Source organism: Nanorana parkeri, unplaced genomic scaffold (genome assembly GCF_000935625.1).
Source record: "Nanorana parkeri isolate BGI_ZX_2015 unplaced genomic scaffold, ASM93562v1 scaffold705, whole genome shotgun sequence".
NCBI lineage: Eukaryota > Metazoa > Chordata > Amphibia > Anura > Dicroglossidae > Nanorana > Nanorana parkeri.
In genome coordinates this window covers 265,733-284,928 of record NW_017306973.1, presented here as the reverse complement: position 1 = coordinate 284,928, position 19,196 = coordinate 265,733, and the positions used below count along the sequence as shown (strand labels likewise).

At 39.2% G+C, this 19,196-nt stretch overlaps 1 protein-coding gene across 6 annotated transcripts in view; it reads left to right on the top strand.

The window, feature by feature from the left end:
• The window catches only part of PTPRU (protein tyrosine phosphatase, receptor type U), a 130,279-nt gene extending 115,849 nt beyond the window's left edge, over positions 1 to 14,430 (top strand). For all 6 annotated transcript variants that reach the window (XM_018563858.1, XM_018563857.1, XM_018563856.1 and 3 more), the window contains 5 exons: positions 788 to 928; positions 2,171 to 2,296; positions 10,692 to 10,843; positions 10,930 to 11,065; positions 13,898 to 14,430. In XM_018563858.1, coding sequence (XP_018419360.1) covers positions 788 to 928; positions 2,171 to 2,296; positions 10,692 to 10,843; positions 10,930 to 11,065; positions 13,898 to 13,960 — 618 coding nt within the window. In that variant the 3' untranslated portion in view covers positions 13,961 to 14,430. The remainder of the gene's footprint in view (positions 1 to 787; positions 929 to 2,170; positions 2,297 to 10,691; positions 10,844 to 10,929; positions 11,066 to 13,897) is intronic.
• The last annotated feature ends 4,766 nt before the right edge of the window (positions 14,431 to 19,196 follow it).

Genomic DNA, 19,196 nt, shown 5'->3' with positions numbered 1-19,196 from the left:
CCATCCCTATTTTTATCATTACAAACTGCATGTTGAAGCAATTATTTGAAATCATTAACACATAACAATAAATCTGATTACATTAGGGCAACTACATTTACATTTGCACATAAAAAGAATTACACATTCCCTGTAAAGGGCCCATTTACACTTATGCATTGTCATAGCTTGTGTCAATGTACATGTCCTAGAGCTTGTCATTTGTTGCTACTACCAATGCAATCTCATGGCAGCTTATCTTTAAAAAAAAATATATATATGGGAAAGAGAATGGCTTAATGCGAGTAATATGTATTAATAGAAAACCTTGTTTCTGTGTATAGCTATTTATATATGTACATGGATGGAGCCATATTGGCCTATTATATGTGCAAGTACTGCCTCTAGCATAATAGTGCTGCACAGTTTGTATCCCTTGCTGATCATCTTATCTCTCTGCAAGTCTACCAGGTATAGTCTGCAGACTCCTATAAGGTAAAACAACCACAATGCTCCTTGTAGCCATAGACTGTGTAACACAGATTGACCAGGCTTTAGGCCACATAAGCATTGGAGCAGCAGTTTTTGTTTTTTTTTTCACGGCAAGAAACATTATATTTTACTAAATAACAAGCCCTATTGCTCTGTCTGAATTGTGAATTTTAATAATCAGTCCACTATTACGTCTTTTTTTGATTTTCTATCAGTATTACATTTATTTGTTTTTCCAATACATTCTGTTAATGTTTGGTTTGTAATTATTATCACTTTATATATATATATATATTTTTTCTTGTTTGCTTTCCAGAGTTACAAGAAAAGTTCACATGTCATTGTTACTGTACATCCTCTGCAAAACACAATCACAGACTTCTGGAGGCTAGTCTATGACTACGGCTGTAGCAGCATTGTCATGTTAAACCAACTAAATCAATCTAATTCTGCATGGGTAAGAGACTGACCTACCCTTTCATGCTGAATCACTGACCCCATCATGCTGTACTGCTATATACAGTATACTGTAACTCTTTTATGGGAGAACAATTTTTAACGGAATATATTGCAAAAGAGGGAGAAGCTTTTTTTTATCTTTTTTTTTTTAACCAAAACCAGACTTATTAGCAGTAGCCCCACATAAGGCCGCTTCAGTGGGCCTTCATTTAGCTTCTGTTAGTATTGCCTCTGGCAATGATTCATTATAGCACAGTCACAAGGAGAATGAAGATAGACTGAAATACCCTTTTACAGCTTCTATGGAAAAAATTGGAGTTACCCAGAGAATGGCAATGAGCTACTCTAAAATCAGATTACATGCAACATGTTCATTCTGACTTATTCATTTTATTTAATAACTTTTGGCAAACAGAGCGTTAATTCACACACACACTGTAAATGTTTCCATGCATTTTAAAAAACAAGCAATCACCTTGGGAACGTGCTTACTGCATTTCCCTCGGTTGCCTGGCATGGTCTCATTCAAGCCTTTAAAAAAAGAGATCTTTGAACCCCAGGCAGCTTAATTCATGTCAAACAGCATGGCAATACATGTGTAGTGTGGATGAGCTCTGAAGTATATGCTATAGGAAAGACGGTTACAAAATTGTGTTTCGTTCAGGAATCCTATGCACTGCCTTGTTACTGCTAGCAATATAAAAATTCTTGTTGTCAGATAAACGATTTACTACATGAAGATACACCATAGTGGTTTGTATACTTTTAAGTTGTACATAGCATAAATCAGGCAAAGTCAAAAATTACTTTTGACTGTTTATAGTGATATCTATCCTAAACTAAAAATACCACGTGCCGCTCCAGGTGAGGCAAGGTTAGAAAGCCTAGCGTGAAACGCGGCGATATATGAGCTTATTCTTGCTGCCTATTAAAGGAAGAACATTATTTTGCAACTCAGTGTGTGGTGTTCCTGTTACTGCTACTATTGTTTATAGTGATAGTTATGACTATTTTTATGTTATTGGTGTAAGTAAAGCATGCATCCCAAAATATATTTCTTGTAGTATGTTTATATTTATTTGATCCCCATCATAAATATAATTCTGCCCAGTACTTTGCGTTAGTAAATATTTATTGTATTGGTAATATGTGCCCCCTCCCTCCATACCCCTACCTTCCTTTATACACCCCAAGACATAATTTTAGTGCTCTCCTAACTCTCTTCTGTGATCACCATTAGCCATGCTTGCAGTACTGGCCAGACAGTGGAATTTCCAGATATGGACCGATGGAAGTTCAATTTGTGTCTGGCTCTGTAGACGAAGATGTCATAACGCGCCTGTTCCGAGTACAAAACATAACAAGGGTGAGTTGCCAGAATAGCTGTTTGTGAAATTCTAACATAAAGATTCAAATGAAACTGACCAGTTTTAGCATGTTCTATCTTGCAAAGAAGTTTTACTTAAAACAATGTAGGCTATTGTTTGTTTCTCTGATACCATTTCACTTTTACATTTTCATTGTAAAATTAGGGGTACCCTTAAAGTCCATTCACTCAGATAGCCACAACAGCAGATGTAGGCTAACCAGTTAAATAAAGCATATGCATGCTCTTCTGACACCTACTTATCATCATTTTGGGCCATCACAGCTGCTTAACCACTTAAAGGCCATGGTGTTTCACCCCCTTCCTGGCCAGGCCATTTTTCAGTATTCAGCGCTGCGGTACTTTGACTGATGTTTATTCCGTCATGCAACGCTGTACTGAAATTAATTTCATACCATTTTTTGGGGACAGATAGACCTTTCTTTTAGTGGTATTTAATCACCACTGGGGGTTTTTATTTTTTACTATATAACAAAAAAAGTACCCTAAATTTTGAAAAAAAACCATGTTTCCCTATAAAATGTTATGAAACATTTATTTTCACCCCAATTTTTTGGTATAATATAAAAGACGGGGTCACGTCGGGTAAATAGACACTAAACATGTCAACCTTTAAAATTGCGCGCGCCCGCGAAATCGCAGAAAACTTCCCGCAACCAAAATTGGCCATAGGCGACGCTTTAAACGTATTTACCGCTCATCAGTTTAGTGTCATCAGTGATTGATGGCCCTAGACTTATTGTTCTCACTGAGACGTTCGCGGGGATATGTAACAGGCGTAATGGGCGCAATCGTCGTTTTTGTACATAGACGCACCCGACGCATGTTTGCGTGTGTATGTGGGGGGGTGGGGGACTTTAAAACATTTTTTGTGTTATTTTGTTTAATTATTATTTGTGAATATTTTTTTAGCTTCTTTATTTTTTTTTAATGCTGTAATTTTTTTTAAAACTTTTTTTTTTAGACTTAACTTTATTGCTATAACATAGGGGACTAAGGAATCCCCTATGTAATAGCCAATTCACCAAACAGGTCCTCTTTATGGAGACATCAGGGGTCTCCAAGACCTCTGATGTCACCTAGGGACCCCCAGAGAAGCTGATGAAGCAGAGATCTGCTTCATCAGCTTCTCTCCGGTGTTCTGCACCGGAGAGTGACACTGAATGCAGGAAGTGATGTAATATACATCACTTCCTGCATTCGGGGACAGGAAGAGAGATCAAAGGGATGATCAAGTAATGATCTCCCTTTGATCTGCTGTTAGAGCGTCGCCGTGCCGGTCCCAGCCGCACCGGCCACATCGGATCACGGACCGGCAGCGGCGACGAGCAGACAAAGGTACGGGGGGGAGGGGGGAGCGGGGCACACCCGCAGCTCCTGCAAGCGATCGGGCGTCTCTAGAGACGCCTGATCGCTTGTATGTAAACAGCCATCGCTGGCTGTTTACATGCTTACCGTTTTCCCTCTCGTGTGCGCGCTGAGTGCCGCACACGAGAAGGGGGAGGGGCAGGACGTCTCAAGACGCCCTCCCGCTCCTAGCAGACGTCCGTCCGGCCGTTCACAAACGGCCATGGACGGAAGGTAGTTAAAGTGAAACATTAGGTACTCCCTTACTAGCTATGATATTTGATGTGAGGTGGGTTTGCAGTGGCGTAACAATCACCATAGCGACCCAGACGGCCGCTATGGGGCCAGAGGCACGGCGGGGCCCCGGCCAGGACATCTCCCTGATGCCATGCGGGCCACCTGGGTCGCTATGGCATCTTGCTCGGACAGCCAGGCTGCTGGCTGTCACTGGCGGCTGTGAGGAGGAATGCTCCCTTCCTTCTCACAGCGGCTGCTGAGTTGGTGACAACCAGCACCTTCGCAGGAGGTGGCTGGGCCCGTCATCGGCAGTGATCGAGGAGGCGGGGCCCAGTGACGGAGGAGTCGATCGTGGAGGAGAAGGAGGCGGACAGAGGATCAGGGCTGACAGGTAAGAGGGCTTGACCGCCCGCCTGAGACCCTGCAGAGCCTACCATAGAGAGTCTATGGTGGGCTCTGCAGGGTCACCCTTAGGTGGGCTGTTTGGGTTATCAGGTGGGCTTAACTAGAAATCACAGGGCCCCATACAAAATTTTGCTATGGGGCCCTGTGATTTCTAGTTATGCCCGTGTGGGTGTGTATGAACTTTTTAGGGAGGGCATTTTAGAAATGTAAAAGCAACATTGTGCAGTGTTTGTGAAGGTTGATGGTGTGTAGATGCAATGTCCAATGTAAACTGCAGATATTGTCTGGTGTCATTATAGAGGCATCAGCTAACCAAAAACATTGTCCATATGAAAATCCAGTTTACAACAGATCTTTTTCTTAGCTCCATGGGATTTGTAAATCATGCATTAAACCCCTTTCACATATTTAAACAAGAATTCAAATGTATTTAATGCTTGAAGTGAGTGGAATTAGCGCAACAAAAATCTGGAATCTTTAATGGAGTCCTGTAGACAGTCTGTAGATAACAATATATTCATTTTGAGTGAGAATTCAAAGAGTAAAAATACATTTAAATATTTCAGTACTAAAAAAACATCATCTTTTGAACTCTGGATAGGACTGTAAAGTATATTCTATTTATGAGTCACTGCCTTAGAATACATTAAATTGGATTCGTTTGATAGACAATCTTTGCAAGCGTTTGCGTTGTATAGTGCTTATCTGAAATTTGCATGCGGTCAGTGTAGCTGATGCTTCACATTTTGTCTGTACTTATCTGTCTTCTTGGCTGTTTGACATGTAAGTTCGATTTGTACATTGATTTTCTGTAGGCCATGTCTGATAATTTTTTGATACATCTGCTTAGAAAGGCAGCTGTTGTAAGAACTTAATAGGCACTAATGGTGCAGTATTTCAATGTCATTATCATATATGTGTCCAGTGTACTATATACCCCCCAGTCTGCCGCCATTTGTACTTATATGCGCTACATCTTTTTATACAAAGCCTTAGATCTGCATCCTATACCTTACTTTCATCCATCCACTGCTATGTTTAGCACCATGCCACTACCTGCAAACACTTGCTCCCCATTTGGTATGCACAATAATATGTACCACAGTGCATTTTTTCAAGCACAGTGGGTAAGTGGACAGCCTTCTTGCATTGTATATCAGGGGTTCCAGGTTCATGTCCAACCAAGACTTTGCATGTTCTAAAGGTGTTCAGTTGAGCCACACCCAAAGTTTATGTGTACCAAAACCCAAGACATGTACAAATGCAAAGGGTCACAGGTATAAAATTATCTGTCTGTATTCTGCAAGATCTCAATATCAATCAAAATAAAAACAAATCACACCACGCTAATAATCTCAAGTATTACTATATAGTTTGCAACACTAGCTGATTACTTTCTGATGTAGGGTAATCACACTAAAGTCTTTCAACTAATATGTTAGACATGTGGTAGTGGGAGACATTATGCGTATCAGATGAAAAGGACTCAACTACAACTATCTATGACTAAATCCTGGATAGGGTGAAATGTGTTGGAGGGGAACAAGGGTGGGACTGAGGCAGGCTGGGCAAGTTTAAATAAAGGAATTTTTCAGCATGACAGCTAGATTCTTTTTACTGTGGAGATGAAAAGGAGTGTTCATTAATTTCTCAGGGAAAGATACTGTTTTCCTAGGAGTTCATTATGATATTATGATACATATGACAACATTTAAGTACTGCTGTAGTATGATGTTTACTATTCACACGCCAGACAAATGTGCATCCAAAGCTGTAGCAGTGCCCTAAAGTGTGTTGCTTGAAGTGTTGAAACACAATCAACTATCTTACCACGGTATGAACTTCTTCTCAGCTACTGCCCACAATCAGGCTCCCTTCCCTATACTCAATGCACAACCTTCCGCAGAGAACTCAATGAAAATGAAATCATGGAACAAATAGTTCAGACCCAAGAGAACCAAACGATAAAAAATGATTTTGATATATATATATATATTTATATATTGTAAATTTTTATAATTTGGTACCACCAACATCATCACAGCATGTCCATTAAGACACTGCTACAGCTTTGAATGAATATTAGTCTGGCATGTGGATAGAAAACATAATACTATACCAGAAATCAAATGGTAAAATATGTATGTTCATTTTGTATTGTGCTGCCGGGATATAGGTGTCTTGTGAGTACCGTATATACTCGAGTATAAGCCATCCCGAATATAAGCCGAGGTACCTAATTTTACCACAAAAAAAATATTGACTCGAGTATAAACCTAGGGTGGGAAATGAGGCAGCTACTGGTAAATGTACAAAATGAAGATAGATACCAATAAAATTACATGAATATTTATTTAAAAGAAAAACAATAACCTAGCTCTGTAAGTGGAAAAGGGGGTACAGGGCTACATATCATGTACTATGGATTATTTAACCCATTCATATTAGCAGAGGATAATTGTAAATCTATTGTTCAGTGCATTCTATATGTAGTATATAGTACATGTACATATAGAGTGCCTGCAACAATACATTTACAATGATCATCTGCTAACATGAATGGGTTAAATGATCCATAGTACAGGGCTACATACAGATAATTTAATCCATTCATGTTAGTATATTTGTAAATGTATTGTCTGCACTGTATTAGCAGTATATACTGCCTTAATTTTTGCAAAAAAATATGGCTGGATTTCTGCTAGCAACAAAGGCCATGGCCTAGGGCAGCAGCGCTGCCAGGAAAGGCACACAGCCACACACATTGTGTTGCTGCCTAGGTGCATAATACCTACAACCAAACATAATATTACATTAGCATAACAAGGCAAAAGTTTAAACTTAACTTGTAGTAATCAATTTTAGGTGTACCTATGCATAATGGGTATATTGTCTTCTAACTCCTCCAATCACACCATGCCTTGGGTGGCGCTGATGTCTATTCAGTCACTGGGGTAAGAGCAAGGTCATACAATACAGCTGACCTAGGGAAAAATATGTATACAACCAATTTGAGACTAGAAAGGAGAAAGCTAGCAATTTCATCTGAGGTGGGAGGAGATGAAGTTTGACATTGGAAAGTGGGGCACACCAAAGCAGAAAGCCCAGAATAGATAAAGACCCAGAATGGGCAAATGGAAAAGGCACAGAAGAGAAAGGAGAGAGAAAAGGGACATATAGACGATGAAGCGTATGAGAGAGAGGAGATACAGTACAGAGGTGACAGAGAAAGAGTGAGTATGTAAATGTAGGTAATATGTTTGGTTATATTTACTTTATGAGATTTGATAAAAATGTATAATAAAGATAACAGGGCTTTCATATAACAAGAAAACTATATAGATCATTCTTGACAGCCTTGAGGTTGACCCTCTTGACCTTGTTTAATAAGGCAAAGATGAATGTGTAAAGGGCATTAACCCATATAAATGAGAGTTCACCTTTCATTGATTTGACTACAGAAAACTGAAGTATGATTGCTATTGGTTTACTGTACATTATCATTTCTCTATGCTCTGCCTTCCTTAATAGATATGACAGTGTTATGATAAGTAGTTGAAAAGACAAATGACATTGTCTCAGGACTCTTCCATGTGTTATTTTATTTGTGCATCACATATTTTGCAATAGCTTTTTTGAGCTTAAGGCCTTGTTCACACCAAATGCAGAGCAGATCTGCATGAGTTTCTGCACACGCAGTGCAGTAGGTTTTGGCTGCGTTTTTTGCCGCATTTTTGATGCGTTCCGGGCCGTTTTTGGTAAAAAAAAACTATTTTTTTAGTTTTAAATGGGCTTTCAGTGCGCTCCAGGGCGTTTGCATGTGTTTTTGATGCATTTGCATGCGTTCCAGAGCAGGTAAAATAGGGCCTGCTGCAGTTTTGTACCTGCTCTGGAACGTAACACTGCGATGTGAACTAGAGCTAAAAATACCATTGGAATACATTGGATGCAGTTTTGCTCGGGTCTGTAACTGCTCTGCTTCTGGAACACGCTTGGTGTGAACAAGGCCTTAAGGTAGATTCACTTTTCCATTCACAGTTATTGAAGAATCTTACAGAAAAATGGGACATTTGACAATTTAACCAATTTAAAAACTAAAATTTAGAATGGATTGTTTTTGTGGCCAGAAACATTTGGGTGCAGAATAAAAATGCATATTTCCATCTTAGTAGAGAGAATAACTTGGCAGTGGTACGTATGGTACGTACGTACATGTATGGTGCTTTCTATGCAGATATGTGAAACATGCAAAAAAAAAAAAGGGAATCTGCTACAAGAGGAGCCTGTAGAAGTCATCCCTAGTAGGTAGTCAGATTCTTAATCTCCTTTTTGTAAATTGGCGATATAAAGGGGTGTTTTATATATATTTTCCTTAGCTAGTATATCCAGGACTAAAAGATAGCATTAAAAATCACTTTTATCAAGTCAATATTTATGTGAGTATTGTATACTTACATATTTGCAGCCAACTGGTGGCTCCTTTTCCCATGTGTGGCACCAGTGTTATGTTTTACTCTATAATAAATATTTTTTTTTTAAATAAAGGTTTTATATTTGTAGTACAACAGTGATACAAAATAGTTAAAAAATGTACATGGTCAAAGAAAAAGCCCCAAAACCATTTAATTTACTAAAATTGCCGCATTTCTTCAATGTTCTAATACAGGAAGAAACAACCTGCTCGCTGTCATTACATAGTAATATTAGTAGATATTTATATGAACTAAAAAATAGAAAATAAATCACCTACCCTCTCCAGCTGATTAAAAAATAGTTGTCAATTTTTATGCGTGTAATCAAGGTAGAAGCCTATAAGTAGCTGTACAGACTGGCATTTGCATAAGACGCTTGTGGCTCATGTTTGCCTAGTACTTCTAATGCTGTGACTGGTCAGAATGTATTTAGTCAAATGGATTAATGTTCACAAGCATTTATTGCTTTTTGTTGTAATGCTGCATGGATTGCAGCGTATAGCCACATTTGACCTTTTAGTCCCTGTATATCCTGATATCCCTCCCAGGCAGTTCCACCTTCCAGTAAAGCATTTAGCTTTGGGTGGGGAAGCAGACCAGAAGCCAATGATTCCTATGAAGAAGATGATTTATGCACCCTTAGAATAAGAATAGTATTATTGAAGACAGAGTGTCAGGATATAGCTGTCCCAACGGAACCAATAATGTGACAGGCACGGTCTTATTTTTCACACTGGCAATCTGTTTTCATACGCTGAATAGGTTCCTTACAATATCCCATTTGTACTATAATCAAGTGATTCCTTTCAGACATTGTTATACATGATGCCTGGTGTATCTGCACAGGAGGAAAGCAGGATGGTTTTCTGGAGTTGCAATGGATACTCTTACAAGCTACAATAGATGGGAACTGTTCTGATTTAAATGCTTTTCCATGACTTAGGTTAAAGTCCACCTTTGCCCAGACTATGCACTATAAAGTAATGACATATTCTGTAAAAGCAGATCTTTAAAACAAGCCCTCACTGGCCACTGTAGCTATAGGCATTTTGGGTAAATTTCTCTTTAAAGTTTATAACAGAGGCACTCATATCTTTCTGTTGCAAGAATCTTGGTAGACTGCCAGCCCTCTAATTTAAACAAACAGCAAGTGTTTTTAAGCTCCTAAAGCCCCACTCCAGGATGCTGTTAAAATGACCTATGCAATGGGGTCTCTGGCCACTACATGGGTTAAATGGTGGTTTGGCCTGGGGAAAAGGAATAAATGTGAATACTTACCTCGTTTCTGGCTCCTCTGGCAAACCAGTGCTCTCCTACACTGTCCAACACTCCCAGCATGTGGGTGAGCCTTAACCCTCCTCAAATACAATGCAAAACTACTCGTTCTGCATTGTATGTGAGGACGTTAGAGAGCTGTGACTGGAGCAAAGTGAAGTAACGTTGGGGGACTGGTCACACTAAAGAGGAAGCTTGTAGTAGCATATTACAAGCAGCTAGAAAGGCCAAAATGGCTTGTTTTTAAGCTCTTTTACTGCTTGTCAAGAATTTAAAAATAACAAGATGTCCAGTCTGGGAACAGGTACACTTTACAGTATATATACATAATACTATATTTTGAAATATTGTTGTCTGGATGCATCTAGACAGTTTGTGCCTCATCGTAGTCACATGTTCTGTTTATTGCTTGTTTTAAGAAGGATTGTGAAACATCATCCAGCCATGTATTTTGGCTACCATGTTTTCAGATGCAAAACAGAATTACTAGAAAGTGTTGTGCAGTGTTTCCCTGTGTCACTGTATCTTGTGCCTTTCAAAAGTGATGCCTTCTGTAACACATTTTTAAAAATGATGTTTTATGTACTATGTATTTGCAATAGACTTAGCCTTTACTTTTACTGTCTGCACTGTTTTAGGATGAACATCTGCTGGTTAAGCATTTCCAGTATCTACGCTGGTCCCCTTACAGAGATACTCCAGACACAAAAAGGTCCTTCTTACAATTACTTTCTATGGTAGAGCAATGGCAGGAACAGAACAGAGAACACAGACTTCTTGTACATTGCTTGTAAGTATAGTGAAATGTTCTGCAATGCTCCAGCTTTTTGTGTTTGTGCCAGAACTACTCATTTTTATCTTTTGCATTTGCTGCAGAAACGGTGGAGGTCGAAGTGGAACATTTTGTGCCTGCGCCATGCTCTGTGAGATGATCCGATGCCACAGTGTGGTTGATGTCTTCTACGCAGTGAAAAGTCTGAGAAACGTTAAACCAAATATGGTAGAATCTTTGGTAAGACAAAATAAATAGGTCACAGAAATATACAGAGAGTCACATAATCTTAAAGTAAACTTGTCATCCATTTTTCATGGGTGCAAAAATTGAAAAAAGGGCCTCAGTCATGAAGGGGTTAAAACTAAAGTCCTGTGCTTGATTGAAACCAGTTTCTAGATCTCTGCTGTCATTCCTTTGTCCAATGAGAGTGCCCTGCTTGGACACTGAAACACTCCCGTTGGGCAAGGGGGTGAAATTTAGGAGGACTTAGTAAGTAATATATGGTAATATAAATAACACGCCCACACAATATGTGCTTATATCAAAACAAAAGTGATATTCCATATGCAATACCATGCTAACAACAGTAACAAGTATTAGTGTTTATCCAGTATATAATTGTATTAAAAAGCAATGCTTCAGAGAAGCAACACCTAACCTTGACAATATATACTTGATGTTGAACCACAAATATAACAGCTGTGGAAGCAGTGAAAATAGATTCTTTGTAACCGCATACAAACCAGGCGCAAAGTGAGGCCCCAAAAACCAGTGTTTCGGGCTTTAAACTGACCCCTTTCTCAAGGTACACTCTTTTGTTTGCAGCACTTAGCCTTGACACTATTGAAGTAGGGTCCTTAGTAACAAACAGAAACCAGTTTTAGAGAGGCACACATAGAGGGTTTTCTTCTTAAAGCTATAGAAAACACCTTGTGCTGTTAACTCTTGTACAATATTGTACAAGATATTAAATAAATATAAGTGAAATAGCAACATACCTCTAAGCCTCATGTAGTAGAAGCAAGTCTTTTATCTTCTCATGTACTGAAAATCCTCATCTCTCATAAAGGTGTAAACATCTCTAACGATCAACCTTTCCATTAGCTGTATAAAGGGTATTATTGTCAGTATGAATAAGAGTTGAACTTGGCATGTAATTCCCTATTATCAAAAAACATAAGGTGCCAACAAATACTTTTTTTTTTCTAGTAAAAGCATTTTTTGTGCCTCTGGGGACCCCTTGTGCAAATACTGTCTTGGTACTCACAGTACATTGTCTGGTGTGCCCCTATACAATAAAAAAAGAGTACTGCAGGGACCTATAAAAGGCTTTGCATTTTGGAAAGCAGTGATGCCAGTGGTGGGGATGCATATGAGTGTCTTTAGGAAAGGCTTGATGTCAGTTTCTTTTCAAACATTGAGATCCATTACTGGGGGGTGTGGCCACTAAAGGGTGTGGCCACGGAGGGGTGTGATCACTGAGGGGCGCTGTAAAGCTTTCTCGCACAGGGCGCCTAAAGGCCTAAGGCCGGCCCTGGCCAGTTGGCACTTGGGCTTAATAGAAGATGTTTTTGCAAGAAAAGAGAATTATGCATGTCCGAGCACATTTTCATGCTGATGGGTTTATTTTGAGTTCCTTGTAGCTTTTCATGTTCATGAATTTGTGATAAAGAAGGTCTTCTGGGGCTAGAGAAAGCGAGTAATGCTTTTCCAATAAGGCCTGGCCAATCATGTAGCTGAGCATGATCAGAATTTTGTCTTCAGGGAAATGGCTATCCTTGTTCCTGCACCACTTCAAAATATGCCTTAGCAGGAAGAGAATTGTGGAGGACAGCTTTCTATAGCAGTTTTGCCAAGTACCCCGATATTCTGTCATCTATTTCTTCTCAATGGCTTTAGGTAAAAATCAAAAGCAACCAAGATTATGCCTTGCTTGAGTCAATTGTTAAAATATTTTAGACACTGGCCCTTAACATAAGGTTGAATGGATCCAAAGCAGTGAATCAAGCGGATTCAAACCCTGGCAGATTCATGAATATCACCTAATCTGCTCTACTGGTGTTTTTTTTTAACTTAAATTGCTTGAGAGTTAATAGCTTCCACAGCCGACAGGTGAATGTAAGCAGCTAGGATCAATAGCCAGACTGCTACTGTCTATTTCAAATTACAATAGCAGGCTGGCTATTGAAACCCCACCCGATGAGCAGTTCTCTCTCAGGTCCGCTCCTCTGCTCAGTGGGTGGGTACAATAGCCAGTCTGCCATTGGCTATTGTAATTTGCAATAGCCAATAGCAGCTGGCTATTGCGCCCCATTGTTTACATTCTGCAGCCGACAGTGGAATCTAGCTGCTGGCAGAAAGATGTAAACAGAATTTCCTGATAATAAATTTAGTTGCTAACAAAATTTTTTAGTGTGCATCAAGCCACCAGCAAAAAAGAAAACAAGGACATGTTATGTCCTCGATTTTTCTTTTTTTTGCCAGTTGCTTGAGAGTGGCCGTTGCCTGAATGCCAGATAATGGGGAGTTTACTGTAATAGCTTTATTATACACATTTATCTTTCCATGTAGATAGATATTTACATCCAGAAACAAGTACATGTTATGGTTACTTCTACCGAAGGTTTTTTTTTGCCTTTGCTTGCCACCAGATTAGGCTCTGAATTTGCTGCCCTTGACACTTTCCTTATCTACCAGCTCTGTCATCCTTAAAGAGGCGGGATTATTTTCTTCCCATCTCTCTTTATATGTAGTAAAGGTGGTTTGTAAACAGTGCAAATGACCAAGGAGAGATTGGAGATTAGTATCCACTAGTAAGGCGGGAATAGGGGTAGAGTAAAGGTAGTGTCTTTAATAATCTTATGCTATTGCCACCGGAGATAATATTTTCACTTCATATCATGTGAGATGTGCTGCCGCTACTGCATTAGAATGACTCTTAGCCTTATGTAATGACAGCAAATAACCACCCATATCAAAAAGAAACAAACATTTCACAGAGGTCATGGTGAAATTAGGTAAGAGCTAAAGCTAACACTAACTATGAAACCATTTTGTCTTTCTTTGCAGGACCAATATCGCTTCTGCTATGAAATTGCCCTGGAATACTTGGAATCATATGATGCCAGATAGCATCCATTTACGCTTGGAAGGCAACCACATAGCCTTTGCCCTGTGGAAGAGGGACGTGCCAATTGGATATGTTTATTTTTTGGGGCCAAAATCAAACACAATTTAGTCACCTTCCATAATACAGTTTAAAAATGGCTTCTCTTAACTATCCCTACTGGACAAGGATAGGGTTTATAATTGGAAGTCATGATAGTAGTTGCCTGTACATATTTACAACTGTACATATTGGTGTGATTATGGAAGGCATAGCTCTGCTTCTCAATTTGTGAGACTGAGAGCTCTTCACCTACTTGTAGTTGTTATTATGAGGGTGACTCCAACAAATGATGTTCAGTAGCTGAGGGTACAGTGCTACATTACTATTTTTCTCTGATCTGCTGCATTAAGCACTTCATGATGTCCTGCAGCTTGCAGTGTCTGCACTAAGGAAATATATGGAAGATCCGACACCTAGACAAAAGAAGATCCAGTTAACAGAGACATGGAGATCAGAGTTATTAATATACAACACACAGGACTCTTTACTATACATGGGTATACTAAGGTATCCTCTACAATAAACCTATCATAAGTACTGTCTAAACTGGAGCTATAAATGAAATTGAAGTGCCTGCACATACCTGAAACATTTTTCCTGAGCCGCTGGGAAGACCTGAAACTTGGGGAAATAATTTATGCAAATCTTTTCTTGAGCTGGGAAAGTCAAGCTTTGTCCTTCCTCCTGTGTGTCCTTATTGGTCCAAAGGTGTGACTGGTGCCCTCTCTGACCAATAGAGACCTTGGGTTTTGGATCTTCTGGGGCACTTCATAAGAAATCTGTAGGTATGTACAGGCATCACTACCAGTCCGTATTTCATTTAATTTAGTAAGGATAGACTGATAATAGGTTTACTTCAAGATGAGATTTATATATGCAAATCAAAGATATGACCACTACAAGTCAAATGGGTTTGCCAGTGTCAGTGGTATGTAAGGACCCTGAATTGTGTATAAGCAGCCTTCGCTTTCATCTCTCCATTTGTGAACTTCTCATAAGGCGGGAGGGAAAAGTATCGGGATCAGATGGCATCACCCAAAAGACAACAAGTTAACGTGTCTTATTTATATGTGTAATGGATGTCCCTAGCTAATCTTCTATGCCACTATATACACTGAGATTGCAGTCATGATCACTATTTGTATATAATGCTCAACCATGTACAAACCCCACAAGTTATGAAGGGGTTTTTCAATGCTTTATTGTACTCAAATAAACTGCTTGTTTTTATGTGTCCTGTATTGTGATTGAGATCCACAAGGACGTGAAAACGAGGCATGATTTCTAATTCGCAAACATTAGTATGAAATGCCTTTAGCAACTTTGTGAATAGTCAGTGTGGGTGAGCGTACATACATCTAATTCGTGGTTGTTGAAGGCATGAGGCTCTTGACACTGATGTTTTCACATTAAGAGATGCTAAGAGGTGTGTGCTGATGCGCCTGTTTGTAAGTATTATTTATCTCTTCCTGATGACAGTTTATTAGGAGGAGATGAAAAGTCAGTGTCTGCATATTAGATGGCGATGACACGTTGGTGTTCTTCATCTCTAGAGACAAGACATAGGTTCCTTGCGCTGGCTGTCTGTGTGCACGAGAGTATCGAAGATAAGGTCGCTGCCTTTTCAGTATTATGGATCATTTGCCAATGCTGCAAGCAAGGAGTCAGCCAACTGCTGTCTTGTTCTGCAGTGGATTTTATTTTCAACCTTGCAGGGGTTATTAAAAAAAATTTGGCAGATAGGCATTTGGTAATTTGTCCTTGTGTGAGGGGGCTGGGCTGCATCCGCCTGCAATGCCTTAAGTTCCCTACACAGCTTTCTGTGTGATTCATTTGCTCTTGGATAGGGCCAGAGGTCAGCAGCCTGTTAACTCCAGAGAAGCTATCATAGATAAAACTGTTCCTGCTCATTACCTTTCTCAGTAGCAGTAAACAAGATGTGGAAATGCTCTTTTAGCAAAGTTGATGCACTTAATAGTTCATCAGATCTTGCACTTATTCACTGACGTGTTCAATTGATGAAATGTTTTTTTAAGTAGTGCAGATTTCTCTTTATTGGTGGAGCCCACCTTTTTTTAAAACGTATTTAGTATGACTAATGTTATGCCCTGAAACCTATTTCTTTCTTTTTTTTTTAGTCTGCACTCATTTAAGATTATAGTGGCAAATTAGGACCAGGGCACTGATTAAGCTGCAAAAGTACATAAGGCATGATTTAGAAAGTACTAAAGCCAGGGGTTTAATACCACAGCAAGGGAGCAATATTTTCAGATGGAGAGGTCAGCAATGGCAGCACCCACACTTCCTCTTTCTTTTAAATGTTGTTGCATCTTGATGAATGCAGCCTCCTATGTTGTTATTTGTTGTAACACAGCATCAAATATTTGGCCTTTCCCTTTTCACTGTAAATAGTGCTACACTGATACAGGGTGAAATAAAGCATTGTGCAGCACTTTTTGCAAGCACCATTGTATCATAGTGTAAGGCTAGCCATACACTGATGGTTTTTAGAGACAAAATTCTTGATTCCCCTATCCATGCTGTTTCGTGTTTAGGGTTTCTTTTTAGAAAAAAAACACTTAATTCTGCCATCCACACTAAACAGCCTGGATGGGACAATCATGCCCGGCAGGCTTTTGTATTCTGACAGTGGTGGGTGTGTCGCTGTGAGAATACCTGAACAGTAGACATGTGCGATTAGTTTCGTTCCGAATCGAAATTCGGACGAATTTTCGGAAATTCGGACATTCGGCATGTATCCGAATTCCGAATTACAGACATAACGAATGCAAATGAATCCGAATTTCCATTTCCGAAATTCGGTAGCGTTAGTTCGAACGTTCGTTTCGTTTTCTGTTCTTATTCGTTTCTTATTCGTTTTTTATTCGTTTCGTTTGTTGGAGCAAAGTGACATTAGAGAAGGAGAAAAATATTTTTCCCCCTCAAATGTCACTTTGCTGCAAATGAACGAACGAAAATAATACGAAACCAATAAGAAACGAATAAGAACAGAAAACGAAACGAACGTTCGAACTAACGCTACCGAATTTCGTCCGAATCCGAATTGACTTTCACACCCGAATCCCGAAAAACGAATTTAAAACGAAACGAAACAAATTTTTTGGCAGTGCACATGTCTACTGAACAGTGGCTGCAGTCACTTTTCAGTCAATAATTTTTGGACCGACTCCTTTGACAAAAGTTGATTGGGGGGAGGGGGGGGGCAATGCACACTGGTCAAATTTTGGGCAAGTCCTGCGGACACTCGTGTCATGCGCCATGCCTCAACCAAGCCTCAAGCTTAAGAACTATCTTCCTTTTTTTTTTACATTTGTTCTGCGTAATAGTGGGCTTGTGGCTGGAACATGGCGCAGTATAGATAATGACCAAACTGATTTGCTTGTCTGTGGTCTTTCACAGCCATGAAACAAATTGCTGCAAGTGTTTTTTACGTTTCCCTCTTTACAAGTCAATCAGAATGCATTGTGAATCTGGTAACCATTTACACAAGCTGTAATGCAGTTCACAATAGTCAATAATGTAGTTATTTTACGGGTATTTCCACTTTTGCAGCCAGTTTGTGTTCACACAGCATAATGAAAATAATTAAAGAAAAAATGTTTCTTACCTTTCTGTTTGTTGCAGCAGGATTATAGAGACAACTCTAGGACTCTATAGACTACTTCCAGTGGTTTGTTACGCCTACTGCAGGTGTTGTGTGTGGAGCGCAACTGCGGAGGGGATTTGCAGGAGTGGTAGATAATAGGCATCTCAGGCGTGAGTCTCAGGCGTCGCTCCCAGTCTTAAGGGGGAGTTTGAGACTCTTGCATCACAGCCAGTGTAAAATGAAATATAAGTAGGGCTATTAACTCATAGCATCCCAGTAATAGTAATTAGAAAAGTCAAAGGTGAGATAGGATATACTTGCTGCAGCTAGGTACCATTGTATTGATGAGCAATTAGGTATTCACAATATTATGCATCAATTTGTATAGTCCAGCAGGGGAGCAGGCATACTGATAAGTGACTGGACTTTTTCTTTTAAAGTCCATTAACATACAATGCTTTGAGGTCTTTACCCTTTTAGGACAGACAGGCCTGCTCATTTGACAGGTGATAATGAAATCTGCCACCACAGTACAGACAGGGTTAATTACTTGAAGCAAAACATGCCTCTCCAACCCCACAGAGAGTGAGAACTAAGCAGGATTTTTTTTTAGTCCTGGAATAAGCAGAAAGAGCATCTAAAAAAAAAAGGTAAGCTGCAACTTTTTTGTTTTCTTTTTAAGTTCGGCTATGTGATTGGGAGCATGTAACAAATCTAAAGTAAGTGTTTTTCCAATTTGGCTGCAAAGATGGAAATACACTTTAAGTTGCTGACATATCACTTTCCATTACATTTTATTCTTGCTAGGCCACTGGATGTCCGGTCTGCAAAATGTCAGTTATTCTGCATTATGCTTTAGAATAAATTGATTTAGTTAAACATGGCTATATGTTGCACTTCAACATTTTGCAGTTAATTACTGCACAAAAGTACTAAAAGCAGTTTAGCACCAAATGGTTTAGTAGTTAAACTTTCTATGAAATTATATGTGCAATAAACCATGCTTTTGCTCAGTTTTATCTAGCTCGTTACATTAAGTAGTCTTAAATTCTGACTGTTCTATGACATAGCCATGGTATTTTAGTATAATTGTTTATTGTGGCTTAACATAGTTCTTTCTTTTTAAGTGTTTATAGCCATGTGTCTTCATCAAAAGTCTGTGAATATTGCCCATCTGTCTAAAACTCATCCTCAGTGCATGCTGAAATTTCAGATGTCCACGCTTCATGGCCAGATATTTTGTTTGATGCCTTTACTTACATTCCTCATTATCACATACTATGCCAACTGCTAGATATGTCACATGCTTAAAATATCCTGTATGCTTTTCCTTTTGATGTATGGCTTCCTTATAAAATCCATTGTAATCACCATGGTTTACTCAGGGACAGTTTTACAAAAAAATACACAGGCTTTATGAGGCCACTTGGCAATTTACGGGCTCATTGCCATCTCATAAGTTGTTATTAAAATCGGAGGTTGCTTTGTAAGTGATCCAAGTTTCAGATGGTGTTTTCTTTAAGAACTATCACACCAACAGATCTGTTGATAGCTGTGGCAATTGTACATTACAGTTTTGAAATTAAAGTACA